This window comes from Trichosurus vulpecula, chromosome 9, assembly GCF_011100635.1.
Source record: "Trichosurus vulpecula isolate mTriVul1 chromosome 9, mTriVul1.pri, whole genome shotgun sequence".
NCBI lineage: Eukaryota > Metazoa > Chordata > Mammalia > Diprotodontia > Phalangeridae > Trichosurus > Trichosurus vulpecula.
The window spans coordinates 164,174,086-164,187,236 of record NC_050581.1 but is presented as its reverse complement, the minus strand read 5'-3'; the positions used below and the strand labels follow the sequence as shown (position 1 = coordinate 164,187,236).

The 13,151-nt window shown below is 34.9% G+C and overlaps 1 protein-coding gene across 1 annotated transcript in view; it reads left to right on the top strand.

Moving 5' to 3' along the window:
- Positions 1 to 13,151, top strand: part of CNTN6 (contactin 6) — a 312,661-nt gene that overhangs the window by 129,037 nt on the left and 170,473 nt on the right. The window contains exon 7 of the mRNA XM_036739662.1: positions 6,631 to 6,815. Coding sequence (XP_036595557.1) covers positions 6,631 to 6,815 — 185 coding nt within the window. The remainder of the gene's footprint in view (positions 1 to 6,630; positions 6,816 to 13,151) is intronic.

Below are 13,151 nucleotides of genomic sequence, written 5' to 3'. Positions count from 1 at the left end.
TTATTAAGAAATGTCGACATTTGTTGCTATAATCTCTGGTTCTTCAACAAACATTTGTTAAGCTCGTACAATGTGTCAAGCACTGCACCAAGCACAGAGGATACAAAGAGAAAAGTGAAATTAGTCTCTACTATCCAAAAAGCTTACATTCTAAAGAGAAAGACAGTATATATACATATAAATATATACAAAATTAATTCCTGGCTGTCCAAGATAGAAGTGGAATAGCATCTAGGTGTGGGAGATCGTCAAGAAAGACTTCATATAGAAGAAAGCATTTGGGATGAATTTTCAAGGAGACCAGGCTTTCCCAAAGGGAGAGGTCAGTAACAAATTAACTACAGGCATGTTGGACAGTCAGCAGTAACATGGCAGGAGGTGGTAGATTGGATGCCAAGTGGGAAGAAGAGTAAGTGAGCTATCATGGCTTGATTTTAGAGTGCAAAAAGAGTAAAACATAAGAATGCTGTGGGGTTGGGAGCATGCTAGTTTGTCAATAAGTGTATGTGTGCACGTGCACACGCACATGTGCATGCACACACACACACACACACACACACACACATACATACACATATTTGATTCTAGACACAATAAAGAGCCAGTGCAGTTTATTGAGCCAGTGATTTTATTGAGAGTCACAGGGAGGTTAAAGGGATTTGCATATGGATCAGACATTTGTTTTAGAAAAAATAACTTAGCTGACCAATTTTCCTTTCATTTCTTAAAATGTTAATTCTTTCTATCAGCAGAATTTTAGAGACTTCTGAAAAGCTTTGGAGAAGACATATTGAGATGGGTGGCAAAAGTTTGAGCAATCCGTATAAGAAGATACACTCTGTAATGTATCATCTGAACATGGCAATAATTGTGTTCAGACACTATAACAGCACGCATGGTCACACCAAGAGGTCAAAATAGAAATGTTTTACATTTGTACAGTGTTTGGGTAATGTCAGTAAAAAGAGAACACTAGCATAGGATAGTAGCTCCATTTGGACAGTTCAGAGTTTAATCGTAAGGAGCTGTTTCCTCCACTAACAGGGAGATCGCTTCTATGCCAAACATATGAATTTATCCATCACATCTCTTTAGAGAAATCTTCCACCCCTGGAACGAAGTATGAATATTTCAATTGGAAAAATGAAAGCCAATTAGAGTGGAATTTAAACCTTTAACAAAGCCAATCCCTACTTTTTTTCCTACTTTGCTTCACTTTCTCTTGAAGTAAATATGACTTCAGAGAGTTTCCGTTGTAATGAGGTTCAGGCTTTTGAGTAATTCCAAGGGTACTCTTGCAATCTCTGATAACCAATAACCAGGCTTCCTAGTTAAAATGGTTCTCTTTATTGTTTTCTAGATTTAGGCAGTTAAAAATGAGATTTAAGATATCTATCTTTATATTTATATTTTATGTATGTATACATATGTATGTGTGTGCATATATGTCAACATACATATCTATACACAAATATACATATGTACACATATATGCATGCATGTGTACATACGTATTTGTATATGTTGTGCATATATATGTGTGTGTATGCCTATATATGTGTATATGTATGTGTTTACATATGTATGTATACCTGTGTTTATGTGTGTATGTATGATTGTGTGTACATGTGTATTTATGTGTGTGTGTATACACTTTTCTAAAATAGCCCAGTAATGAAAATTCTATTTAAGGGTTAAAAGCAGAGGACTGAAGCAGGAGGGATCCTACACAATGTGTAGACAGCCTTCACTCCCCCTATAATTCAGTTTGAACGGGGTCTGATGGGTCTCCTGTCCTAACACACGAATTATCTGTGTTTTGATAAAATTAATAGGATTCTCATTCATTCTAAACCTCCTGACAAGAGAATGGAGGGGAAATCTTTATTTATCGGGCATGCTTATTTAAATAGCACCAGGTCAGAGACACAGAGCAGTGAATCCTGCTTTTGTCATCCGGCAGTAGTTCACATTTGTGAGAGTCCACATTTCATACAATCCATATTTCATGCAATCTGGATTCCAAGAAGAGGAACAAAAGAGGAGCAAAATAAAGTAAGGCACTTGGAAGACTCCCAAGAAAGTCATTCAAAGTATGTGAGACCAACACTCTAAGTCCTGAATTAGCCCAGCATATAAGATTTGTTTCCTTCATGGGATTTTGCTTCAGGGCTAGATTGCTTCAATAAGCTTATCCTCTTTACCAAGAGTTATTTATAAGATAAAAGGAATCTTAAGCAGAAACAGAAATATCAACACAATGGTTCAATGGTTGTGATTATGACAATGAATGCACAATTTAGTTTTGTCTTTCTTATAAATGTTCTGGGTCTGTTGAAAACGTATAAGGTTCTTCAATTTGGAAGGCTCCCTCTAAAATCTTGGCTATTGTTTTCTTTATGTTTATACCTTAAGATGATTTTATTTTCTTAATAATCTAAATAAATTGCTTGTTTAAGTTCTGTGAACAAAAAGAATGTTCAAAGAAGACCTTTTTTTTCTGATCAATCAAGGAGGCCTGGAATGACCCTATATGAGAGGACTGAAGCTGGAGATAGAGAAATAATTTACTAGGAAATATATGTTTTTCAGAAAGAATTTCTGTTTCTCAGAGAATTGAATTGTAAAACTTTATAGAACAGACTTGCTCCGGGCCTCAGAGTAGAGAAAAAATGCCAAACAAAATGTTAGAGATTACATGCCGGAAAAACATATACTTTTGTAGAATCTCACCACTCAGGAAACTTATTAGTATTCTCTATAACTCCTGATTATATTGAGTTATTTCTTGATAATAATTTAATAATCGGTTGCATTTCTATAGCATTTGTTACTGGCAAAATTATATTCTTAATATAGTCCTATGGAATAGATCCAACAAAAAATAACAAAGCATAAAATACTTACTGTTAATATATAAGGTCCAGTGTGGTAGATAAAAAGAAAAGATCCTAACAGCAGCCACAACAACAACCACCCTCTAACAAATATGGAGAAGGGAGAGATCATTTTTGGTTAGGTAATTTGGAAAGGTTTTCATCTAGGAGGAAGCACCTGAATTGAATCTTTAAGGAAGGTAGTAATTCTGAAAAGCAGAGAAGTGAAGGAACTGGGATGCCCTAATTGAACATACTAAAGCTGAAGACAGGTTTTTATAACAATAAATTGTCCAGTTTTATTGGGATACAGAGCATGTGTGAGAGAGTAATATAAAATAAACTTGGAAAGGTAGATTGGTACCAGATTTAAGAGGGCTTTAAATGATAGGATTAACATGTTTAGGTTTATTTTTTACCCATAGAATTAGAAAAACCATTGAGTTTATGTTTGTTTAGTAGGTTAGGAGTATATTTAGACTAGTAGTAGGAAGATTGTCATGGTAGCTGTGTAAAGAATGAATCAGAGAAGAAAATACCATTGACAAGATCATTTAGGAAGGAATAATATTGGTTATAAGGTCCTGAATAAATATGATAGTAGTGTATGTGGAGGTGGGGGGAGGAAAGGAGAGAAATATCTTTTAGAGACAGAATATTCAAGCCACGGCAACTGATTGGATATGAGAGTGTGGGGGAAATGGAAGAGTCCAAGATGACTCAAAACTTTTGAGACTTAACGTTTAAAATAATTATAGTGCTACAATTAAATATAAGGGATTGGGTGAAAGGGAGAAGGGTAAAGAAGGGGCAGGTTTTGAGGCAAAACATGATGAATTCCATTTGGAACCATTTGAAGTGCAAGTCAGACATTTGTCGCACATGCTGGAAAATGGGTTAGAGATTTAGAAATTAAATTCAGACATTAGGCCTTGGCATATGTGGGAATAAAGTTTATATAGATAATTATTGAACTCATGGAAATTGATAATATCAACAATGGAGAAGGTTAAGATGTAAAAAAGAGGGCACTAAAAAGACATTTGTGGAATGGCCACCTGTGAGATGTAGGAAGAAGATGAAGCAAAAGAAATGAAGGAAGATATGATCAGACATTGTAGTAGCAATTTAGATTTGATGGTCTTTCCCACACATTAATAGGCCATGTGACCTGCTTACATCACAGAAAGCCTAAGTCACATGTGGTGGGAGGAGCTTCCTGACAGTAAAAGGAAGTTATGTCACAGGAAATGCAGCGAGAGATCAGTTATGGCTGCTAATGGCCACCCTCATGATTGTTAGAACTGAACAGGCTGACTTAGCTATACTGTGAGTTTGTTTTGGGGAAAACCCCAGCAAGGGGTCAGAGAGGTTTTGGGATGGCGAGGTTCCAGTCTATGATATGGTATTTTAAGTTCCTTGCTGTTATGATCAAGTGGGCTAACTGGCTGTGGGAGCTGAACATTTGGCTATGGGATATGATTCTCTGGTGTCTGAATAAATGTTATACTTCCTTTACCTTCCATATGGAGAGTCTGTCATACTTTGTGATACGGGACTACATAGGCATATTCGTGATTATCATTGATGATGTGTTTATTGTCTTACTGATATAGACGTGGAGGAAGAAATCTAGGACAGAGAGATATTATAGATCTCAATAAAAAAGGAAAGATGCTCAACAAGTAGTAAATAATTTCAAATTGTGTGAAAAAAGATCAAGGATCGATTGAATCTTAAGCGCATATTAAGTTATCAAGGGGTCTAGAAATTAGAATGACAAAACATTTGGGATGAACTAAAGCTAGAGAGCAATAAAGTACTGTATAAGTAACTAAGATTTTAGCAATGAAAATGATGATGGATATGAGATGATATCTTGAAAAACCTACTGGTCTAAGTAAGGCAAGGTATTTTGTACTGGAGATATAGTTAATTTTGTAGGCCTCAAGTAAGGGTTTAGTAGAGAAGGAAAGATTGGGGATGAGAGAGAGATAGAATATATAAAACAGATAAAGGCTAAGCTGTGATCAAGGAATTAGCCCTGACAAGGATAATAGATTTCAGTCTTAGAGGATGGGTGAAGGTGTAAGGAAGTTTTGTGTTGTGAAGATAAATTAAGGAGGTAATAATGAATGACCTTTAAGAGCTTGAGGAGGAAAATATTTGAAAAAAGACATGGTCAAGAGTATAATGGAGCATAAATCAAAAGTCAAATAGTATTTGTTTGCTGTCTATACTTTATCAGGGACTGTTCTATGTACCTTTCTAAAGAAAGGTAAAAAGATAAAAATAAAACATCCAAGCAAGCAAAAACTTTCTCTGCCCTCAAGGAGCTCACAGCCTAATGGGAGAGACAGTATAAAAACAGTAATTGGTCAGATGTTTGGAAATTAAAAAACAAAAAGATTACTATGTGATTTTGACAGATGGTACATTTGGAAATGGCAGTAATACACACGGAATGTGCTAACTTCTTCACACCCCATGTAGGTATTGGCCTCCATGTGGGACTGGCCAACAATAGAGAATGTGGCAAAGAATAAGATGTCTAGAGGAGAAAAGTGTTTTTCACAGATTCACAAAATTTTAGAATTGGAAGTAAATTCAAAAGGCAGCTAGTTCCAAAATAAATCTGAAAATGGTTCCCACTCTAGCAAGCGTGACAACTGACCATCCAGCCTTTGCTTTAAGACCTCGAAGAAAATGTTGTGCAGTCACTCTTGGATTAGCACATTGTACTTTAGGATGGCTTCAAATGTTAGTATGTTTTTTTTTCTTTTTTCCTGGCATCAAGGCTAAATTAGTCTCTTTTTAATCTACATCAATTACTGTCAGTTCTCTCCTTTAGTGCCCAACAAAACAAGTTCAGTCTCTTCTCCTAATACTAGAACAATGTTTTAGTGCCCAATGAGTCTTCTTTCTTACCCAGTAACTTTCAATAAACTTGCAACCATTGTGATTTTTAATTTTAATTTAATGTTTTGGATTAATAGTTGCCTCACCTGTAAAATTAGGTGGTTAGAAGAAAGAAGTTCCACCTCACCCTAGAATCTTAGAGCTCTGTGAATTTGAAAGAGGTTGATTTGCCCACAGCCAGTAGTACTTGAGCGCAGACTCAAAATGAAGTTTCCATAGTCCAGGCCTAATGATTTTTTACTGTAGTATAATGCCTTAGAAGAATACACCCTTAGTATCTCCTGTACCAAATCATAACCAATTTGACAGCTATTCTTTAGCAAACCAATGGTGCCTGAAACTTTCATGGTGCTGACCAAAGTGGCCTTTGGAAGAAGTAAGGTCAACAGATATTTTATTAATCTCCTAACAATATCTTAAAAGTAGGGGAGATAAAGAAAGTGAAAAGAGAGCATATAAAAATAGTCCCTGTTCTCAAGGAGCAAACATTTTTGCATTTGCTACATGGGGTTCCACACTCTGTTATGCACCCATCCTTACTCAGCCATTACCATAGTCTACACATGTTGTGTGATAACTGAACTTACCTAACACAAAAAAAAATCAGTAGGAAATTTTTGTGCCTATGGGCAGCTTTGTGTTCTCTTTCCTTAATTGTGTGTGGACACACTGGACTTACTTACTGGACTGACTTACTGGAAAACTAGTTTCAGAAATGTCAGCATTTGAGACTGATATATGTCTCAAGGGTAATTTAAATAAAGCATCTTGGACTGTTGTGTCTTCAGAGTAATGGCTGCAACATCTCCTTTTCTAATGAATCATTCTCCTTTAGTCCAGTACCCAGTATTATTTGGAGGAGGTTGGATGGAAGTCCTTTATCAAGGAAAATCCAATATAGCAAATCCAAAGGAATGATTGGAATCCCAAACTTTCAACAGGAGGATGAAGGATCTTATGAGTGCATTGCAGGAAATCTGCGTGGAAGCAATGTTGCAAGAGGTCAACTGTTTTTCTATGGTAAGCCAGTCATATTTCTCAAAGCTTATGAAGCATTGTATAATATTCATTGCAGTAAATAGTGAAAGTCATTAGCATGTTGTGAGAAGCATCATGGGAGAAATAAGGAAGATGTATTTCCAGGTTAGGATGCTTACTGCTATGATTAGCAGATTGGAATGACCATCTTTAAAAATATGACTTTAATTTCAGTATGGTCTATGCAAGCTATTGTTTATTATAATTGCCATTGAAAATATCAGCTGTGTCATGCTAAAGCTATAAAGGTTTGTAATTCAAGGTAGAGCAGAATCCAATATATTTCACATAAAACATTCAGCAGCAGCCTATGGCAATCTTAATTATGTAATTCCGAAGGGAATTTATAAATGAAGAAAAAATGGGTGAAAAATAATGCTGTTGAGGAATAGCCAACAGTAAGTTCTATTAAAGACAGTATATACACATACAAAGTCAAACAGCAAGGTTAGGTAATTACCTGACTATTTTAACCAGAAAAACACTGTTTTCTTAATTGTCAGGATTTTTTTATTTTCAAAACAGCTACTGGCATATTAGTCATTTGCTTTATAGCCTTTTCTCTTACATCTTGAAATTATAGAAATAGATTTTTAAACATAATACAAATATTACATTTATCATTATTATATTTTATTTTCTTAGCTTCAGCCTATCATTCCATATTTTGAAAATATTTCTGAATACATTAGTCTATTATTTAATATAGGTAACAATACAAGTATCCTTTATAATTTATGTTTCTTCAAAATAAGGAGTGTTTCATTTTTGTATGCATATTTTGAGTGCCTAGTTAGTTCTGGGTGTGCTACAGAAACCTAACAAATCCTGACTGACAAGTTGATTGGTTGATTAATTATTCTACCTAATTTTGTTTTTTGTTCTGAAAATTTGATAAAAGTTATATCTATGTATTCATCTAAGTCAATCATAAAAATATAGCATGGAACTGGGCCAACAGCAGTCTTGTCCCCCTCTACTGGAGCTCTTACTTTAAGTTAATGTTGATCTATTGAATATCACCAACTTTTGGACACATGGAGTTTACAAGAAAAAAAATCAGAGTACTTGTATTTAATACACACCATTTCCATCTTTTCAGATGGCTCTTATGAGAGATTTTGTTAGATGCTGGCTTCAATTCAACCTATTATTTAGATGGTGTTCACCCAATCCACTAGAATTCTAGCCTTATTTAGAAACAAGCAAAATCCTCCAAAAATCAGAAAAAGAAGAAATAAGACTAAACTGTCATAGTATTGCTATTATTCTTAAGCTATCATTTAACTCCTCTGGGGCTTCAGTTACCTTATCTATACAAAACGGGGGTTGGATCAGATGGCCTTTAAGGTTCCTTTCAATGTTATGCCTATGATTCTGTGATCCTACGTGTTACTGATTAATGTTTCCATTGCTAAGAAAACAATGATGTGTGCTAGAATTTTAACAATCTAATTAGGAAGAAGTCTATTCTGGATTTTTTATCTAAACATCAGATTTTATGCATGGACCTGTAATTTGAAATGTTCACATTCATCTACTGTTTGAAAATCAGTACACCTTTCTTTGGCTAATGATTCCTCAGAAAAGACAGATAATGATCTTTGCAGTCACATCTGAAATTTCTGTCATTAGCTTGGACAACAGTTTATCTGAGGAAGGACAATTTAGACATCTTCATAAGAATCGGTTACAACTGAGCATTTTCCATTTCATTCTTAAGATCTCACATGTCTTTTAAGGTTCAGACCATGGGATGCTACCATCCTATCTTTTTCCCATTTTTTCACATACACAGAAAATATATTTTATTAGACAAAACATGAGGTACAACTACTAACGATTAATGGTAAACATCTTATCTAATCAGGAGTTGGGAATCAACCAATCGATAAATATTTACTGATTGCCTATATATCAGGAAACCTGCTGGGTGCTAAGTATACAAGACTAAAATGGTTCCTGACCTCAAGGCATATGCGTTTTAACAGAGAAGAAAAACATGAATGTATATCACTATATACAAAATGGATAGAAAGTAAATATTTTTTAGGGGTGAACAGTAATGAAGTGAGGTTTCTCAGTGACCTAAGCTCTCATGTCCTCTGTTGATACCTATATACCAAAATGGAGAAAGAAACCCATTTATTATTTAAGAGAAAATCTGTTTTCACTTACAACAGCCACATGTTAAAGGTAAAACTCTTTTTGAATATAATTATCTGGATAATTGTCTCAGTTCTGTTTTGCTTGGCATTGAGAAGTTCTGCCTTAGGGTGAATTTCTCTAATGGGAATCCTTTTGTCTTTCGTGGCCAGACTAAATTGAATAATTTAGGAATTTGAATCTATAACAACTTTTTAAGATCCAGGCTTCTTTTGTGAGGGATCAACACAGAGGTATGGTGGCAAATGTTTAACAGACTCTCTGTTGCCCCCACCAAAAAGAGGAAATATACTTATAACACACTTTCAAGTTTATTTTGCTTTATCAGTGTTTTCTCCATCACCTTAAGGCTAGAAATCAACAAAACAATATATCAAGGCTTGATTTGTATGAGATGTGATTTCCAAAAATTTAACTATTGGCTCTTGGAGCTGATACAACTGGCTCCAGCATACACACACACACACACATACGTGTGTGTGTTTGTATATATACACACACACATATATTATGTATGTGTATATGCATACATGTATGTATAGGTATACCTAAAATATATACACATTATACATACACATGTATATATTTGTATCTGTATATGCATCAATACTTTAAAGAAACTGTTGAAGTTTTTACTTGGTTTCTTTTTTTTAAAATGTGGTAGTAAGGTGGGCTTCCATATCAACCTTCTCTCATCTTTCTTTAGGCATTTATTCTCTTGGCTTCATATATTTTGCCAGTGAATTTTGCATATGCTTGCTTACTGTTAAAATGTCCATCTATGATGAGAACATGACAGACAGTATTTCACTGGAGGATATAAAACAAAACCAAACCTGAGATCATAGAATGAACAATGACTTATGAAAATCACTTGAGGCCATTATCAGAGCAACTAATATATCTCTTATCACTTGTGCTTCACGTTGTCTATTTAATACTTAGATAGACACAGCTAAGGAACCTCTCACCTTAAAAATTAATTTAATAATGAAACCATCGAAAACTCTGCAAAGGATGCTACAAAAGCACCCCAAATTGTCACTGAAGCATTAAATTCCTCCTCCCTGAACTTAGTGGTCAAAAAATCTTCAATCCATCACCTTTTGATTTTCAGTATTCTCTTATAAGATTTAAGAAGAAAAGAAAAGTTATCTTTGATTTAATGTAAGAAACATTCATGACTCCCTCAAACTGTTCATGTACCATTTGTTATTTTAAGATATATTTTTATTTGTTTTATGTCCAAATTCCATAAAATTATTACAATATTTATATTACAAAATAAAATAAAATATATTATAATAATTAAAATAAAAATTAACATCATTTTTAAAAAGTGAGCTCAAAATTCTCTCCCTCTCTCACACTGCTCCTGCCTTAGAGAAGACAAGAAATTTGATATGTATTATACATGTGAAGTCATGCAAAATACATATTCCATGTAAGCCATGTTGCAAAAGAAAACATAGAAAAAAGTAAAAAAAAAAGAAAATTATGATTCAATGTAGATTCAAAATTAGTTCTCTTTCTGGGGGTGAATAGCCTTTATCATTAAGGGTCCTTTGGTATTTTCTTGGATCATTGTCTTAGAGTAGCTAAGTATTTTCCTATGGATCATTTTTATAACATTTCTATTACTATGTACAGTGTGTTCCTGATTCTGCTCATTTCAAATTGTTTGAGATCATATAAGTTTTCCCAAGTTTTGTTTTGTTTTCTTTTCTGAAATGTTCCTGCTCATCATTGTTTCAGCAATCTGGTTAGCAGCTTCTGTAGGGGTAAAAGATCCACCCACAGCCAGCACCCAGAAAGCTGCCAACAGCACAGGTTCTTTCGATCTGCTTAATTAAGGAAAGCAAGGTGAAGGGGTTGACAAGCTTACTTTTAATTCAAATATCATTCAGTTAGTTCAGGGGAAAAAACCAGCACCCTGAACTTCAAAATAAAATGCAAACAAATTACAAACATCAACAGACAGACTTTGTCTGATTCAAATCCCAACACAGAGTTACCAGAGTTCAACAAAGTTTCAGCATCCGGGTTTACAAGCTGGAGGGCTCCTTGGCTACAGCTGCCCAGAGTCTCCTCATCAACACCATCTCCAGAGCCCTGCACAAATGGCTCTGTCCTCCCTTCTTATAGGGCTTCAGACATCAAACATCATCTGAATCACCAGAGCTCAGGCTCTGGTGATTGGTTCTTGAGTTGGCCCCTCCCCTTAGGACCCTGGGAGGTTCACATCCACATGGATTACATTAACACCTAATGGGGTTTGGGCCTGGGGCTTAGCACCTAGTAAAGCTCACTGAGATAAATTGAGTCACTCAAAGAAAACAAAGGCCATTCTGGTTACAATCATTTCTTGTAGCACAATTGCATTCCCTCAACATCATATACCACAACTTGTTTAGCCATTCCCCTTTCCCCAGCATCCCCTAAATTTCCAATTCTTTCATCACAATAAGAGCTATTATAAATATTTTGTGCAAGTATATCTTTTCCCCTTTTCTTTGATCTCTTTGGGATACAGAACTGGTAGTGGTATTGCTGGGCCAAAGGGTATGCAGTTTGTTAGCCCTTTGGACATAGTTCCAAATTGTTTTCCAGAATGGTTGGACTAATTCATAACTATACCACCAATGCATTGATGTCCAAAATTTTCCACGTCCCATTTACCATTTGCCATTATCCTTTTCAGACATGTTAGTCAATCTGATAGATGTGTGTGAGGTGGCATCTCAGAGCCATTTTAATTTGTGCATCACTAATTTGTAGTGCTTTAGGGCATTTTTTCATGTTACTGTTGCTAGTTTTGATTTCTTTTTCAAATTGTCCATTCACATTCTAGAGCATTTGTCAACTGGGGAATGACTCTTATTTTTATAAATTTAGCTCAGCTACCTATGCATTTGAGAAGGCCTTTATCAGAGGAACTTGCTACATTTTTTTCAAGTTTCCTGTTTTCCTTCTGCTTTTGGTTGTATTAGTTTTCTTTGGAAAAGGATTTTTACTTTCCTGTAATGAAAATTATGTCTTTTACTTCCTTTGATCCTCTTTTTTCTTCTTGTGTGGTCATAAACTCTCCCTTTATGCATAGATCTAACAGGTAAATTTCTCCATGCTCCTCTAATTTATTTAGGTTTTCACTTTATGTTTAAATCATTTATCCATTTTGATCTTATTTTGGTATACAGTGTGAGATGTTTGTCTATGCCTAGTTTCTGACAAAATGCTTCCAGTTTTCCCAAAGATTTTTTTCAAATGGTAAGTTCTTGACCCAAAAGCTTGGATATATGGATTTATGAAGCACTAGATTGGTGTGGTCATTTACTACTGTTTCTTGTGTATCTAATCTATTCCAGTGATTCATCACTCTAATTCTTAGCCAATACCAAGTTGTTTTGATGATTGCCACTTTGTAATATGATTTAAATCTGGTACTACTAGGCATTCCTTCACATTTTTTCATCTTTTGTAATAATGATATTGCCTTTTTTCTTCCAGATGAATCTTGTTGCTTTTTTCTAGCTCTATAAAATTATTTCAAAGTTTGATTGGTATGATAATGATTAAGTAAATTAACTTGTCTAAAATAATCATTTTTATTATCTTGGCTCAGCCTACCCATTAATAAGTAATATTTCTCCAATTATTTCTCTGATCAATTTTGAATTGGAGCATTTTTTTCATAAGACTCTGAGTAGCTTTTTTTTATCTCAAAACTACGTATTCATTTCCTTGAACCGTTTATCAACTGCAGAAGGGTTCTTATTTTGTTTTTTTTTTTTATAAATTTGGCCCAATTCACTATATATTTAAGAGATGAGACCTTTATCAGAGAAATTAGAGTTTGCAATCATTTCCACCCGCACAAAGTGGCAGAAAAGAGTCCCTTCTAATATCTTTCTGTCCTATTGCCTAACCTCTTATCTTCTTTGGGTTGAAAGCTTTTGAAGCTGCTACTGCTGTTGTTGGCACCTCCTCATGGAGGCTGCTTCCAGGACCAACAGCTGTTTCTGCTTCTGAGTCTATGCCAGACTGGCAACTACCCCAGTGTCACCAACCTCTCCTAATGACCTCTGAAGTTGCCCTAGGCTTAAAGAATGTCTCACTCTGATCTTTTGTTAGCTCTCTCACTTCAAAATCTAA